Source organism: Drosophila sechellia, chromosome X (genome assembly GCF_004382195.2).
Source record: "Drosophila sechellia strain sech25 chromosome X, ASM438219v1, whole genome shotgun sequence".
Taxonomy (NCBI): domain Eukaryota; kingdom Metazoa; phylum Arthropoda; class Insecta; order Diptera; family Drosophilidae; genus Drosophila; species Drosophila sechellia.
The window spans coordinates 2,411,183-2,428,982 of NC_045954.1; the positions used below are offsets into that span (position 1 = coordinate 2,411,183).

At 44.0% G+C, this 17,800-nt stretch overlaps 1 protein-coding gene across 11 annotated transcripts in view; it reads right to left on the reverse strand.

Annotated features, from left to right (window-relative positions):
- Nucleotides 1-17,800, reverse strand: part of LOC6616156 (basement membrane-specific heparan sulfate proteoglycan core protein) — a 76,109-nt gene that overhangs the window by 51,037 nt on the left and 7,272 nt on the right. For 6 of the 11 annotated variants that reach the window (XM_032724154.1, XM_032724150.1, XM_032724149.1 and 3 more), the window contains exons 3-7: nucleotides 4,340-4,856; nucleotides 4,093-4,273; nucleotides 3,861-4,024; nucleotides 2,713-2,910; nucleotides 2,053-2,280 (exon numbers count right to left, since the gene is read on the reverse strand). In XM_032724154.1, coding sequence (XP_032580045.1) covers nucleotides 2,053-2,280; nucleotides 2,713-2,910; nucleotides 3,861-4,024; nucleotides 4,093-4,273; nucleotides 4,340-4,856 — 1,288 coding nt within the window. Of the gene's footprint in view, nucleotides 1-2,052; nucleotides 2,281-2,712; nucleotides 2,911-3,415; nucleotides 3,536-3,860; nucleotides 4,025-4,092; nucleotides 4,274-4,339; nucleotides 4,857-17,800 lie in introns of all 11 variants that reach the window. The other 5 variants (XM_032724148.1, XM_032724147.1, XM_032724151.1 and 2 more) reach the window with 1 other exon arrangement.

Genomic DNA, 17,800 nt, shown 5'->3' on the forward strand with positions numbered 1-17,800 from the left:
TTGCCAAATTTAATCAACAAAAAAGCCAATGCAGCCGCAAAAGCGCACAAAAAATATGTGCTTCATAAATTCAACTTTGAATACCAAATTACAGGGGAGCCGAGGACGAAGGGCGGTAATTACATTTTCCAACTATGTACATGTGTATGTACGTTGCACAATCATAAAAGCAGAGGCACACCAAACACAATTCGAGCTTCAAGTGCAAGCTGTGCACAGCTTCCATTGACGCACTTTCGAAACCAACCCAAAATCCACGAAAGTCTCGGATTTCAGAACAGCGACAACGAGTGTAATGGCAAACAAGAACATCACTCAAGTGCGAAGAGTGTGGAAATACTTGTATACGTACATATGTTATTTTTGCGAAATCCACGAATACTGCCCTCATTAACCCAAATGAGCCCAATTTAAGGTAAATTTAAGGTCAAGCAGCGGGAATCGAGCATTTATCACATGTTTATCTATGTATCGTATTAGTAAAATTATTCAATTCGTTTTGATAAATTTCTTGATTCCATCTAAACACTATCCCAACTAATTCCAGCTTTTCCCCTTCGAATGCCCCGAAGTGGAGTGTTGGAAATTCATTAAATTTCCAAGGACACAACTTTTTTCGGGGCTCTTTTTCTTTTTTTTTTTTTGTGCGTGTGTGCCATTTGGTGTTTGGTTTTTTGGTGGGTGGCGACCTCCGACATTGCATTTAATCTCGTTGACAGCACTTAACACGCCCCCAAAAGTAGTAAAAGCGAGCTGGGAATCTGCTCGCTGGCTATAAGGAGTCAGGACTCGGTTCTCTGGACTTGGGGGTGGTTCTTGTTGTTCTTGCAGTGCGAGAGGATTATTTAAGTTTATAATACGCTTAGGGGTAATTTTAATCTGTTGCAAATTGTTTTTGCTGTTAGCTGTCGACAACACAGTGCAGCTCCCACCCAAAATGGAAATATACAAAGAACATAAAAAACATACACACGCACACACACAACACACACACTCTCTACGGACACACACTGCCTGTCAGACCTCAAATCACCATCTATATAACATATTTTTTCTCCCGACTTTTGTGGCATATTTCATGGATATTGTAATCTGGTTTTTTGGCTTGCTACAATTGCGGTTCGTACTGGCTCGTTGGGTTGGGTTGGGAGGTTAGAAGTTGGTTTGTAATTTCACTTTTTGGTAGAACGCTTGTTTCGCCTTTTTGTCTCCGCTGCTATTTACATTTATGTTTTTCGGTTTTCGCTGCAATGTGCACAGCATGAGGTTGCTTGGAGGGCCAAGGAGGCGGAATGGTGTTGGTAAGCGGATACAAAGTGTTCAGGGTCAAAATTTCAAGTAGCAGCGAGGTTTCTAGAAGTTCAACATAGAATGCTTAACTTATCGCTGAGTTGACTAACTCATATGCACAACTCAGAACTGAGAAAAGGTCCATTGAATTGCAGGAATAGTTTCGCATTATACTAAATTATCCAAATTTTTTTTTTGGCCCAAATCCCAGAAATGTATATTAACCGGATTGGAGCGCGTATTCGATTACGTGCCGTCTAATGGCGACCAAAAAATTCCAATGCATTGGAAATCCATTAGGAAATCAAATATTTAACCCAATTGCCTGCCCGCGAAAAGGAACTTTATTCAAGTTGAAAGAACACAACAATGAGCAAAAGTCCATAAATAAAATACGAAAGATATTACAAAGAACGAAATGAACTGGCCGGCATGAGTGGCACTCGGTGGAAATATTTGATTATCGGGCCAATTAATATGCGGAATTTATTTGGCCATTACAAAGAGCATAGTTCTACTGAACGAGCGCCGAACGCAGACATTGAGGCAATGAGATCATGCGATCACCCAAATTAGGCGAATGCGAACGAGCAGAGATCCCAAATCAAAAAGTTCCCATGTCCCCGCAGCAAACTATCAAAAAAAAAAAAAAAAGATACTGTGGGATCTGACCGCTTTCAGATCGAACCCAAAGTTACAAAACAATATCACATACAAGAAAATAAGCAAACAAAATGACGCAAAATAATCAATAGAACTTACCATTGGCTTCCGGGACTTGGGGTTCAGGTTCTGGTTCTGGTTCAGGTTCGGGTTCGGGCTCTGGTTCAGGCTCTGGTTCAGGCTCTGCTTCTGGTTCAGGCTCCGGTTCAGGCTGCTCATTAAAGCAGCCAGCCTCGTCGGTCTGATCCAGACAATCGATTACTCCGTCGCAACGTCTTCTGAGCTGCAGACACGTATCGTCGCACGTGAACTGATCTTCAGTACAAACTGAGGCGCGACAAGAAATTAAAATGAGATGCGAAATAAAATCAAAATTGAATGAAAACAATATAAGAAGCCAAATCAAATGTAAATGAACGAATACTAAGTTCTAGAGTGAAAAGTTGTCATATATAGAGCTGCAAGGCGTGAACGACTTGAATCTACATAGCTTAATTATGCAGATCCTCGAAAATATACAGAAAATCAGGTAACCCTCAAGCAAGAGTTTTCCAATATATTTGGAAGAAATGTATCCACTGCTTTGCAGCTCTATTGACTTAAAGTCGTAAAGAATTAGAAGAAACATTAAACTATTTGATGAGCCCGCTTTGGAATTGTTTTTAGTATGGAGATGTGGGGACCGTACAATGCCAAACGATCGATGATGAGTCGAAGATCTTTCGTTATGATCTGTTATTAAGCTCCCGCAACATTTACCATTTGGATAGGTGCAGAACTCTTCGTCCTCGCCATCGGGACATTGGATCTCTCTATCGCATCGCATTTCATCGCAAATGATTTTTCCGCTCCGCATACAGGTGAAGGTGGCGTCTCCACGACAGCTGGAGTCATCGCTACCAGAGCCCTCAACCTCTTCCGTGGTCAACGCAACATCGATTGGCTCATCCTCGATATCTGTGAGGTCACAAAGTGGATTAGCTATGGGACATTCAAGTTCTGGGAGGGTGTTTCCCAAGACATAAATACAGGATTTCGGACAGAGATCACAGAAATGGAAATAGAGCGGATGGCATGAAGCGACACAACTATTGATGATGAGGGACGTTCACGGATGTCAAGAGGTCACAAGGTCACACAAACACAAAAAGGGCACCATCCAAAGCACAATTACATAGAGGTCCACTCCGGATGTCACTTTAAACTCAACTCTTATTAACGAAATGATTACAATTTTTGCCCAATTTTCTACACACATAACCGCAGATGAGAACCAAAATTCGAGTTCTTCAGGCATGTAAACTAATTCCAGGAAATACTTTGAACAAGAAACCAGAGCAGACCCACACTCGTGTTAGCAATATTAAATTTATTTTCGCGCTGTGAGCTTTGCCGGGTTAATCACAGATGGGGCAATCTCGTAACTTTCGGTTTATCGGTATCCGTCGGTGGGTGCACAAACCTTGGTCTTCGGTGGTTGGCTTTGTTTCAAAATCTTCGTGTCCTGTAGCTGGCTCTTTAAAGTAAATCGTAGGATGTTCCGCAGAGCCCACATTAAAATGTTGAAGTGGTTCTTCTGTCCCTTTTGGGTTTGAACATTGGTTGATTTTCAAGGGTTTTCGAGTAGAGAAAGAATTTGGGTATGGTGACTTGTATTAAGGGAGTGGGATGCAAACGAATAGAAGAATTATTCTCAGCAGTACGGTTATACCCCGAAAAAAATCGAAATAAATATCGAAATATGCAATGTATCTGCCAGATAATTCTTGTTGCACCCAAAGTGGGCTTCACCAGTTTGCATCCGCTACTCGGGAATTGGAAAGTTAAGGTTGCTAAAAGCTGCGTCTTACACCAAAGCTACGTAGAAAGTCGCAGAGAAATAAAGCCATGGATTCATAGGCACTTACCATTAGATTCAGTGAAGGAAAAGATGCCATCGGTAGCGGCGCCCAATTGATCGATACGATTATAGACATTCAGTTGCTCCTGCAACTTGCTGCCGAAGTCGTTGACCGAATTGGGCAGCTCTATTCTGAGTTGCACGCGAATTTTGAAGTTATCATTAGTGGGTCTGAAAGGTAATCGATTTGATCAGCATAAGCAATCGAACGAGCTTCGAGGACATGTGCGTGGACTCACTCAACGCGCTCCAGAGTGCTGCGAATTTCCTGCTCGTCGTCATCGTTATCGCCTTCGTAGTTGCGGTAGAAGAAGTTGCGCAGATCATTGTCCAGGAATTTTTGCAGGTTCTGGAACTGTTCGCTTTCCCGATCTCTGTATTCGGTGGTATAAGGTTCGTTAACGACGAAGTAGGTACGATCTAATCGAAAGAGGATAAACACAGTTTTCATTATCGCGTTTTAACTCTATGCATTGCAATGCTTACAGAGAGTCGTGTCCTCCTCGTGATAGCCGGATGCCTCGTTCTCGTCGTAAAGGTCCGATGCCCGCTTGCGGGGTTCGGTGGCGGGGTTGAAGACAACATGATTGGCCCGTTTGGCCAGGCGTTGCTTCTCCAGCTGTCGCTCAATTCGCATTTGCTTCAAGTGGTTCCGGTTCTTCTTTTGACTGCGGCGCAGTTCTTTTTGCCGGTTAATCGCATCGCGAGTCCTTTGCGACCGCTCACGCTGTCGTCGTCGTTCCCGCTCCTGATTGTCATCGGCACCAAATAGACGGTTTATGGAACGGCGAACGCGGTGGACACTCTGGCTGAACCAGTTGCCAGTGGGCAAGTCCTCCTCCTCGGACTTGGTCTCCATGGGCTGCAGTGTCTCATCGACGTCGTCCAGAAGGCCGTCGTCAATGTCATCACCCGTGGGCTGCCACTCGGAATCGTTGATGCCCTGCAGCGACACATCATCCGCCAGGATAAAATCTTGGTCATCGTCAAGATTTGAGATTTGCTAAAATGGGAGATACGATTAAATCATATTAGTATAGAATAAGAAGGCAAGGAAATAATTCTATATACAACAAATCCAATTACATAAATAAAACATTTAAATATTATCACCACACAAGCTTATTTTTAAATGCAGCCTGCAGCTTTCCTTAATTATTTTCCAGATATTGCAAAGAAACTTTCTCGTCGGGTTGTTGTCCATGCTAAGCAATGAAAGTGACTGCTAAAGTTTGAGAGGAATTGTGTCTCGGCTAAGGTTTCACCACAGTTACAAAACATAACAGTACTGTTAGCCCTAGAAAATGTTATTTTATCACTAGTAATTATTATTTTATCTAAGTTTTTTGAGCTTAAACAATTTTTTTTCAGCACTTAGCTTAAGGCTTTACTTTACAAACCCTTTTTAAAAGCAACGAAGTACCTCCCCCCTGTTTTTTTACCCACTTCCGATCTATTTCGGTCGACTTTTTAATTGAGCATTGATTTCAAGTGTCAATTCCTCTTCATTTCGGTCTGCCTCCACCCAAACTCTTATTTCTTACTCCCCCCACCATCAATTCTTCTGTTGAGTGGAAGTGTCAGGAAAAACGCGTGCTACGTCATATTTCTTGTTGCCTGTGCCGATAAAAAGCACTTGCCCCGCATGTTCAACATGTGCCACATGCACACAATACAGCCCCGCCCCTTATTACCAGGCCACCGTCCCATTTCGAGGGACCCACGCCCCTGATCCCCTCAAGAAAGAAGATCATATCTGGCCACGAAATCGATGTTCGCTGCTTTTCCTTGCAACAGGAAAACATTTCTTTCGCTCAGCTCTTCGTTAGTTAGTTAGTTAATACTAACTATTTTTGTTTCTTTAGTTCAAATTCAGTGTATTACTTTTCAAAATGCTTAACTGAAAACCGATTGTAGTGGAACTTTAGTGGCGCGAAGAGCCGCCGACTGACTTAGTCGTGATTTTTCGCAGTGTGATAAATGGTATGTGGGCCAAATGTGCATGGCCCGAGCACCTTCTATCCTCTTATCGAAATGCTTCGATAAACTAAAAAGATAATGGAAAGACTTAGGAATGGCAGATAGCATTTATAGGTGGGAAAAAAGGTGGAAACATATGGAAGTGGGAATACTTTCATTTTAAATTGCCAGCGCACACCATAATTCAAATATACATATTCATATTCAGATATATCATATTTTCACACACTGAAAATGTACATTTTGATGGCAACTTCATCAACTTCCATTTGCATACAAAATACGTACTAAGCGGCACTGGCTTAAAATCAAAGTTGAACCAACTTCAATGACAAATTTCGCCGGATTGTTTGGGTTTCATTGTTGTTTTGAGTTTTAAGTGTTGTCTGCGCTGTGCCTGGTTTTTTTCGGATGTCTGGGTGGCCACGGGGTGGAAACTGGGTTGCTCCGTGTGGTTTTTGGCCAAACGGCTGGGCTGCTGCCTTCTGAAGCTGCATAGTCACGTGCCACGACTTTGGAGTTGGCCATGTTTCACGGCAAGTTTGCGCTTGTTTAGTGTGTGTTACACATAATAATGATACTTAAATCAGGTCTAAGCTATCGACATCACGATACAGACGGCCGCCAATCGATTTGCGGGCACATAAATTATTAACTTGAATGATTAGCTTCGACTTTTAATTGGCCCTTTAAATCTCAACCCGATCAGCAGACGATTACTGCCCCCTGAAAATGGGATGGGATGAGGTGGCATCTGCTGCCTGTTTATAGCCGCCATTTTAGACGGCCAGTCCGCATGCTTGACACAGATTCCTGTCGTTTATTGTGATTACTCGAGCTGTTCGCTAATGCAAAAACCGGCATGGCCTGATCACTACAGTGGCTGCCAAACTGTACAGTGAAGTCCGAATGCAATGCCTTGCTTCGTTTTATATTCCACAGCGGGAAGTAATCTGCATAGATATTCATATTTGATAAGTAAATACTTCGCATAGCTTCCTTTTATTTTGTATTATTTAATCTAGGAATGTAGCAACAAATGCATCCGCACAGCCATTGCATTTTTTGCGGCCGCCACTGTGCAGATGCCATATGCAATCCCAAATGAGTGTCGAAATGAATTATTACACATACGCAACGTGCGAACGGCGAAAATAAATAAATACGCTGGCGTGGGAACAATGAGAAATGTTATTTATGTGCCCGCCCAATTAGATGACAACGCAGTGTCCTTGAACCCATTTCTTCGAAATGCATCTGCATTTGCAACTGCATCTAGATTTATGCAAGTGAAAAGTGGGGGGAGAAGAAGAAAGGCAGAGGAGGAAAATAAGCAGACAGAATGCCAATTGTCTCAACTTGTTGCTCACGAGTGCCACCAAGTGGGTCAGTTTGGGGCGGAAGATCGCCATTTGCACCATCCACCACCCACTCCACCCGCCACCCACCACCACCCACAACACACCCGTCATGAAATCAGTGTGCGTGCATTGAACCCCCAAATGGACAGGGCATTTTTAACCTTTTTGGCTTTTCTGTACTTTTGCCTGCCGGGCCTCATTTCCTGCAAGACAAATTACACATCGAGTCTATGGCCACTCCCCCTTTTTGGCCAGTCATAAATTTGGCGCACATATGTGTGCTGGCAATTTATTTTCATCATGTTCAAAAATCGCAGCAGACAACCGGCCTGGCAATTCTCGTTAAATCGATCGCAAACACATCGAGAAATATTTCCCTCCGCCGCCGGACGGCAAAAGCCTAAAGAAAAAGTTATTGACTAACTGACTGACTGACTGACTGACTAACTGACTGACTGACTGCGCACATTTTGTGGCCAAAAGGCACGCCAGACGATGGGCGGTTGTCCTGAGGGCGTGGCTCAGCTAGCCGTTCGCAATAGACGCCACGAAAATGAAAAGCAAACAGGATGGATATAGGTTGCCGGTCATCCTCCTTTGAGTTCCTCTATATATATATATATGTTCCAATTCATTTTGAAAGTTTCAATATTCAAGACTTTAAAAACTACATTTCTCAAGAACTGAATATTTTGATATTTAGCAATATTACTATTTTACCAATATTAAGCATATTTCCGCCGCGAAGAGTATCACGAATTGGACAGAATGAGACACTGACTCTGCTAGGAACACATGTGTGCCAGAAGCCAACTTTGTCTTCTGGCCACAATTATCCCAGAAAAGCGGGGCGAAGTGGAAGGCGGGAAATCGAAAAGGGAAAAGCAGGGGCAATGGAAATGGTACTGGAACTGGAACTGAAGGAGGAGGAAAAGTTGGGGCAGGAAATTTGGGGGGTGGAAACATGTGAAAATTTGATTAAAAACTAGCGTCAAGGTAATTGCCCGGCGAACGCAGACAGACGAATTCCTGTTCCTCCCTCCAAGAAGTAACCAGAAAATTGCGCATACGCCGTGTGGTTGCGGCGGTGGTGGAGGTGATGGAGGTGATGGAGGTGATGGAGGTGATGGCGGTGGATGTGGATGTGGAAAGTGCAGCGAGTGACATCAAGCCGAAGAATCTAGGTATGTGGAGCAAGTGCAAAGCAATTGACGCCGTAATCCTCCGCCTAGAGAAGATTGCGCCGTCAATCATCATTGCAAGATTGCGAGCCAGAGATTCCGATTCCGCTGGGAGCGACCGACCTGGTTGCCCGGGACTTGGGGACTTGTGGACCTGGGTACCCACATTTATGTGCAGCTGAAGATTCCGATTCCGATCCAGAGTGCCCGCTCAGCAGGAAATATTTAGCGCTGCGCTCTTGTGCCTCATGATGTGCTTAATTAAACTGTACGTTCCAGCAATTGCTTTGATTTAATTAGTTTTACCCCATATCCATATCGTTCTCCGTGGGCGTCAATGGAACTCGGCCGATGGATGATCGTCATCGTCTTCCTCTGATTTACCCATTTATCCATTTGCCCTGGATATTGCTCACAGGTTCCATATTAATGGGAAAAGTATGAAAATCCAATCAGTTCCAACTACGTTTCCCACTGCACCATTTAACCTTTAACCTTTGGCTGTGGGGATTAGTCGAAGCGGAGGGGGAGTGCTGTGCGGAATTCCTGGCCCCACTGACTTGCTCTTTCAGCTAATTCTCCCATGGAAGCCTTTAATTTCGCTGACATAAACAAATAATTCAATTCAGCTGCCGCGCTGATTGCCACTAGGAACTGACCCGTTGTTTTTATTCCTATTGTTATTATCTACTCTCGGCGCAAAGATCTCGGACTGAACCCATGAACCAACCACCTGCTCATCCAGAGATTCATGTGGAATGCACCTGCAATGGGGAGGAAATTAGATTTCGCAAAACAATGGGTGTGTGTATGTTCTGAAAACATGTGAGTGCTATTCAGGTGCTATTTCAATGTAAGGAGATCCCCTATTTCAGTTCGCAGCATACCCATTACAGGGTATCTCTGCAGCACTGACAACTGCTCGAGCTTTGATTTGTTGTGGCCTTTGTGCGGTGGCAAGAAACGGGCTAAAGTTCAGCGCAGCGCGAGACAATGTTGTTGACGCTAATATTTATGTTTTGTTTTCCATTTTATTATGCTGCACAAACTCATTTAAATGTTGAAGCCACTCCAAGGTTGTCACGTCGCTCGGCCAAAAAGTGAGTATAAAAAACATGGAGGAGCACGCTTGGCGACTGTTGATCCTGGGCGCTTTGATGTCTCTGTGTGATTCCTCCTCCTTCTCCACCTCCTCCTCCTCCTCCCACATCCTCATCGCCGGAAAGGGCCGAAAGAATCTGGATGCCGCTCACGTTTTGGCAATTTCTCATAAAACAAACGACCATTAACGCCTTTAAGTTGTCGGCAGCATTTCGCCAGCTTCTCACCCCCCTCCACCCACCGCACCACTATCATTCCCCCTGTTTTTTTTTTTCTTTATTTTTTTCTTTTTTGACATCAGGCTTGCGACTTGAGGCTTCTTGGCCGGCTTGGTTGACTTGGTTCGTGCCTCATATTAAGTTGTCAGCCAGCTTGAGCCACTCCCCCCGCCTCGTCCCACTGACTGACGATATATATATATATGTCGCTCAGGAAGTGCACTTACTTTGTTGCTGCTGGTCCTAAGCCCCGTTTAATGGGCGAATTTTGTGCTTTCCTCAGGGCTGCATACACGCAGAGAAATGATTTAGCCCAGCACTTTCGAGTATTTGCCTTCCAATACTTTGCACTCATTATTTCTCCCAGTTGATTGAAACGATTGCAGGGAAACTATCGATGCTGCAGCGGATCGCAACCACCCAAAAAGACAGACCACCCACCACCCACAGACCACACCACCCACCACCCAACTGCCGACACAACAAAGCCAATTTGCGTGCGTAATTTGCGGCACTTAGAAGCTACGTGACAATGATGCGGATGCCTCCTGCGGATGTCCTCATCCTGCCACTTTCAGGTGCCTTTGGCTGTCATTTGTCTGCATTAGTGGCCACAAGAAGAACAAAAACCGAAGCAAAACCAGTTGAAAGGGGGGAGCGGCGGTAGTAGCAGTCCATCAATTTGCATTACTTGCCCACCTGCGCGTAATTAATGCGTCTAATTAGGTCACAAATTTGTGGCCGAAAGTGTAATAAAATGGCCCGAAATGCAAACGATATTGCACGCATTAATTGCGTTCAATTACCACCAATGATTTTGAATGATTTTGATGATTCCAATGATTTTGAATAATACTATTCATAGATTTGTTGCTTCGGACTCTGACTTTTATTCTCCACAAATTTTCATTTCAGCTCTCACGGACCGAGTAACTCGAGGCATTTATTTAGTGCGTTGGCTGTTATGATTGTTGCTAACTTTTATGACCCATGTTTTTTCCACTTTCGTGGCTCCTTACCAAACGGTTCGTTCTCATTTCGTATTTCAATGTTTTTATGGCCTCTTGTTTTGCCATTCGCGCATATTTTGTAATAATCTGAAACTGAGTAATAACCCCTTGTGCTTTTTTGGGTATCGCATTTTATGGCACCACGTGTGTGCGGCATCTTATCCATCACATTTTTATAGTGATCTGTTCGGCTAAAGACATGCCACATTCTCATTTCATTAAATCTATTTCATTTGACAGCCCAATGGGAATTGCTTTACATACATACATGCATACATGCCTACATGCATATGTACATCCACATATTGTGTCTTCAATTTGCTTACACATGTTCTTCATCTATTTTCAGATGATGAAATGGTGACCCCGCATGGAAAAAGTTCCAAATAGTTTGTCAGATCGTTTGTTGGGTCGCCTTTTGATTGTCGTTTATTTATTCAAATAAAATGAAATGGGAATTGGAATTGCTTTATTGCTACACTCGCCGAAAAACTTCGTTCCCCTTCTCACGCTTATCGTTTAAGTTTAAAGTCCCAATGGCCGCGTGTGCGTGTGTGTGAATTCTTTTTGCTTAATACTCTTTTCTTGCTTTTGTAGCTGATTATGAAAGCCAAAGGCGATTCGTACATATCGTCCATATGTATATTCTCACGAAAGTGCGTGGATCCAGATCCCTCCATTCGGATCGGTCGCATTCGTTTTGAGGAAGTGAATTCCGATTTCAATGACTTGAACTTCTATAAAAAGCATTTACGCAGTTTGTTCTTCAGCTGTTCAGCTCAGGCTGCTGAATCCATTTGTTGCTATTGTTGATGTTGTTGCTGCTGGACTGCTCGGTGCGTTTTATTACACACATTTTGGCTTCGCCTTATTTATAGGCGACCGTTAGCTGATAACAAGCACTTGGCTACAGCGATACTGCGATACGGCAATGCCACAAACAAGCCGTAGTAAAAGGCGCACAACCTCCGATTGCTGATTGCGATTATTGAATGAATATTAATTAATGCCTATCAATTTGCAGCGACACACTGACAAAAAGCAATTGATGAAGTTTTATGATCATCGAGCTAAAGGAAACACACTTTCACTTTCACTGCGCTTTTGGGTCAGTTTTCCTACATTTTTCGCCACTTTTTTTCGCCCAGTGCCGTGAAGATCTTTAGCAGGTTAATGAGGCCTAAGCCAAGTATTGCCGCCCTGCTTAACCCTTTTTTGGCCACAGCTCGAGCTTCTGTGCGGCAAAAGCACGGCGCTTGTCGACTGAAACCCGAGCTCAATTAGAAAAGGCAAGTTCAGAGACTAGCTGCCATACACATGACCATCTCCATCGCCATCACCATCTCCATCTGGAGCAGCATCCCCATCTGCAGGCCCACTCCCATTCCCATTGCCAGCCCGAATTTGTTGCCCGGGTAAAATACTCTGGCTTCCTCTTGGCGTGTTGTTGGAGTGCTTCTGCTACAATTTCATTTGACCGACAACAAAAACATCGGGACAGACAGTGAGTATCAGTTAAAGTTTTGTGTCGGCAGGAACATTGCTGTGGCCACGTGTGTATTCAATTTTAATTTATCTAAACTTTTGCAGGTTTTAACTGACTGCCTTCTCCGCCAGCCGCCATTCAACCCCCCGACCGCAATTTGCAATCTGACCTTTTAACCCCTTGCCACACGGACCTCGCCGCAAAAGCGGGAAAGCCAGACGGGGCGACCTTGTAACCACAGCAACAGCATGGATCACTAAAAACGGGGAATCCCTGCAAAACGGATGCCGCATTCGCAATTCACAGATTGCAGCGCATCCCGAAATTTATCATCATTCGATTTGATGGCCTTTAAATGTTACTAAACACTTGATTACTGTGATTATAATCGGTATAATAAGGTAGTAAACATTTATTTCGGTAATTTTGAAGTTATTTGCGAGAGTCGATAGAAAAGCGATGGATGCAACAGGTGTTTTGAGGTTGCACGTTGCAGTACGAAAAAAAAGGGGTTAGAGGATTACCTAAAAACATTCCGCAAATACTTCGAATGCTTGCGAACATAATAAGTACATAATAAGTCATTTTATGTTATTAATATTTAGATGCAAATATCTGTGCGGCATAGCAAACATGGCCTAGGAAAAGCATATATATACATATATAACATTTACCGAAGATAAGAATACGAATATAGGGGAATTTATTATTCATCACGAAGACAGCCCAAGGAGGTGTCCGTCCATTATTCTCGGTAGATTATCTCCTGCTCTGGAGCCACAAAAGGTGACTGACTGCACGACTGACACAACCAGTGGCCGGCTGCAACTGCACTTGGCCACATTCCACGATAACAATAATCTAAACATCAGCGATTGGCGAGATGCATTTATGCAAACTCCAGGCGACCGATTCGCGAATCTGTGTCACTAGCTTCGTGGAAAAGGGGGTGTAACCCACTAGGGTATATTGTCGTCTATTAAGTAATTTTTTTTTTTTTTGGGAAATACAAATACAAAATACCCTCGAATTCAAATTCAGCATCGCATGGAGTCACTCATATGTAGGTGCAAAAAAAAATATATATGCTGAAAAGCAACAAAATTCAAATGAGCGGATGATGTCATAGGCTCGGCGAGCAGAACCTAACTTTTTTGCCACATAAATCAGATTGCCAGCGGCGCAAAGTGCACTGTGCAGCAATCATTATCATCGGGCCTCGACATCCCAGAGACCCCGGAGAGGCCATTAATCAAAGTTCGGCCATCAAGATGTTAACATCGAAATTACAGAGTCATAAAAACCGAAGAGCCGAACAAACGGCGACTTTTGGGGCCTTTTTGGAGAGCGGCTGAGCCGAGCCACCCAATTGAGTATACAGCTCCAACTGCATCCTAACCTCCAACCTACTCCTCGTCCTCCATTCCAGCATCTTGGTGGGCGATGCAAATCGCAAATGGCTGAGCCGCCGGCGGGTGACGCGGCATGATGATGTTGTATACGGTTTACGGATAAAAAAAAGCTAAGCGGCCTATGGCAAACTGTTCAAAATCTAAATTAATACATCGCCAAATGCATTTAGATGCACGTATTTTTTTCACGTGTACGTCATCCGTACGAAAGCTGAACCACCAGCGAATTCTGCACCGCCGAGTGGGGCAAGATTCAGTCGGCATGGAGCGTGTTTAATTGCGAGCAATTTGTTTTAGACACTCCGCGGCTACCTAAGCCAGACACTTGCCACAGTGAGCACTCGTACATGTGCAACGGATAAACGCAAGGGTGGTCCATGTTATTCAAACAACCAAGCATGGGATAAACCCATTTTTAGTCTAGAATAAGTGCTGCAGCAATCGTAACGATTTAGTTTCAGTCCTCCAACTCGAGGTCCCACTGTGGCCGGCGAGCTCTGTCTATGTGGGCCAGGCTATATGTTACAGCCACTCACAATGGGCAGACGGTCGTATGAAAATTTTCGGTTTTGCATTACAGCAACTCATTAGGCACGCACAGACGCCAAGAGACGAGTGACGAACGACAAAGGGGAGGCGTTGGTGACGAAGGCGCCTCGTTGTAGGTCAGCTCGGCGGCGACTGCACTGCACAGTACAAAAACTTGACTGATTTGGTGAATTTCGGGAACTTCGGGAACTTTTTGCAAGAGCAATCCAATGGCATCAGAATACTAAGTTCATATTGAACCTTTTTTTCTTTCTGTGTTCCTTGCAATTGCGTCGCCTGGTGTGCTTCACAGTTCAGTCGCTTTTTGCTGGTTTTTCAACTTGATTTTCCTTTATTTTGTTTGGGTTTTCAGCTTTTTTAGCCGAATGCTTTTTGTGCCTCAACTTGAAACTTAATTACCTCAGCGAGTGTGTGTGTGTGCGAATGGCATGGAGGCGGGCGTTCGGCACTACGCATAGTCCGCAGATTGTTTAATAGCCACATCACTCTTTACTTTATTATATTTCCATTTCAATTTCGTGTTACCAACTTCCTTATGGGTCGAGTCGCCAGCACGTGTACCATAAGTGCTCAAGTAAGCATATTTATGGTGACTCAAATGTTGGGGAACCTAACTCGGTTGCGAGAAACGAGACTTGGAATTAGCTTCCAAGAATCCTGGCGCATAATAGAAAAATTCAGAAAGAGGAGAAGAATTGTATCAAGTACATATAACGAAATTAGCAACTATTCAATGCTCTCTACACCTTCTATTTGATAGCTCGAGCCAGTGTTGTTAATGATGCAAAAATCCAAATTTTTTTCGGTGCAATGAAAATCGCTTTAAAGGAGTTTGGACCACGATGACTGCCTCTGCGATGCCGGGGCCATATCTATAAATTAAATATTGACGTAGCCGGCAGTTAACTTATCGTGCCGGCGGACTTATCGTTACCCGCTGACGATACCGACCTCGGATTGGGCTTATCAACATACCCAGATATTACCTCATCACCGGCTAATCGTAAAAACCGAGGCGAAGAATCAATCAAATGGCCCAAAAAATAAATATTTTTGCGGCCAAGCATTTTTCTACCAATTCTCCTGGCTCTCCAGGCTCTGTTTTTTTTTAGATTTTTTTTTCATACCTATGTTTAGATTATATTTTTCATTTTCATACTCTTTCTTCAGACACTGCCGTATGCAAAAGGCGTCGCGGAATGAGCAGAGGAACTGTCTTGGAAGCGGCATAAATTATCCGGCTTAGGCCACTCCAATCTAAGTTTGAAGACTGTCTGCCGGGTTGTCTTTTTTTTTTTTTTTTGCCTCATTTTTGTTCATTTTTGATTCGTTTCTTATTTTTTTTTTTTTTTAGCTTTTTGTCTGGGCTCAGCGATTGCGACGTGTTTGGCGCACCAAGTGGGCGCGGCCAATATGCAAAGCACGTTTCCCGATCCCATCCGATCCCCGCCGATGGGCCTAAATGCTCCTGCTCCAGATGCCCAAAAAACAGGCTTCACTCTGCATTTGGGGGATCATAATGACACTAATGTGGATCAGATTAGAGTGATTTTTATTTAATGCCTAACATGACTTGTGGCAAGTACACAATGTATGATAAACCGGCTATACTCTCAACAATTAGATCCTGGCTAGCATGCCGGCTGATTTTTAAAGATTCTCCACAATGTCGCAGTGCGTAAGCACTCAACGTAAACTAACCTCAAAAAACGCCAGGAAGAATATCGGGAGTGGAGAACGGGTGGCATTATGTGGAGGTGGGTGGACTAGAGACTAGAGATGGAGGAGATGACCTCAAGTGCGGCACCCAGAACAAAAGCCCGCCAGCTGCAACAAAGGTAGCCAGCCTCCTGCAGCCTCGTGCTCTCCCGCTCGCACCGCGCTCTGCCGTCTCGCTTGCTCCTGGCCGCTGCAGTTGTTGTCATCAAGTGCAACGTCATCCTGCTTATTAAGGGTATTACAATGCGAGAGGGAAGAATACGAAATAAAGAGTGCAACCTCAGACAAGTAAACGTAATTACAGACTCTGTTACTTTTACTGCCTGAAAATCAGCTAAGATTTTACACTGGCAAAAACGATGGGCAGCTAGCATGGGAGTATTTAGAAGCAGGTCCACAACTTCGTTTCTAGCAAACCGTTGATTCTACTTAGTAGGAATTAGTTTTTCACTAGGAGGACGACCCCCCAGTTTCTCGCAGTGCTCGTTGTCGGCTGTAGACCTCCTTCTCATTGTCACACACAAGAAGATATATGTATGTATGTATGTAGTAGTGTGGCGGCGGGGTCTTGAGAGGGGACAACCTCTTGACTTGCGGCTTGTTGATTTCTTCTCTCTTCCTCGGCGGGCAGATGAAGGGACTCTACTTCGAGGGGGGTGATGGTGACTGTGTGTGCGGACTCGACGCGCATTGCTGCACATTTTCCGCGGCAGCAAAACAGAAAAGTTATTTCTTCTATGATTCCAACACTTGAACTGCATTAGCGTAAGCTGCACCTACATGGGCATAGCCCCCAAAGACATCTATCTATCCATCATAACTGGGTCTCGCGCTGAACAACAGCCTCAGTACTCCTCACACATCAATGGCTGTCAAACTGTCGCCGGTGGAGAGGGTCCAAGGTGTGGCGGGCGGGGTTTTCAAACAATTGAGAGCCCTGTCACTGGGAAGGCCGCTCGCACAATGTGCCATCCTGGGACCATTAACATCAGGCATTTGACAGGTTCTATGACCCAGAGAAAAACAATTTGCCCGTCTTCAAAAGCAACAAGTTATGGCGAAATACATAATACACATGTGCTTTTCATGCACATTTCTGAGAAAATGAGGTAGTTGCCTCAAACAAATGGGATTGACTGTAAACTGGGGGTTAGATGTCAGCAAGTGACTGGTGATTAGCATTTACGCTATAAGCCTTACTTTTTACCGGCTATTACTAGTTCACATCATCGGTCGACAGTTCATTTAGCAGTGAATCTTGCAGTTGGCCAACTTATCGACAAACTGCCCATCTCGGTGACCAAATGTTTGTGGGATGTCACAGCTTGGAACTTCAAGGTCAAGTGGCTGCTGGTGTTTTTTTTTACTGTTTCAGCCCAAAAAAAAATAGAAATCGTTGCCGTCTGAAGTTCATACTTGTTTTTTGTTTTCTTTGGGTCTATTTCTATGTTTTTTTTTGTTTTTGGCTCTTTTGGCGGCACGTTTCATTTCAATAAGAGCAACACGCACACACACACAGAAACAGGAAATAAATCAAGTTTGGCTTTTGGTCGAGAGTCAACGTTGTTGTTGCCCGGCGACAGCGACAAATATTTGTCTTTTGACAGCTAATGGGTCTCATTTGGAGATCGCCAGAAATCGCTGGATCGATTCGGGGTATACGCATGTATAGGGGTTTCAAGGGGCGGCTCCCCAGCGTCAAGCAGTCTGTTTGGCTCGTCGCTTTAAGATCTCTCGATCCGAATCGAATCGAATCGAATGGAATCCAATCGAATGGAAATAGATTTCGGCTTGCAAATTCGTCGAGATCGTCACATACATACATACCTGTTAAAGAGGCAGCGCGAAGGCGGTTTCTTTTAATTGAATTATTAATGCATATGGTAAATCACTAATAGCGAAAAACGATTGGGGAACTCGTTTTTCGTTT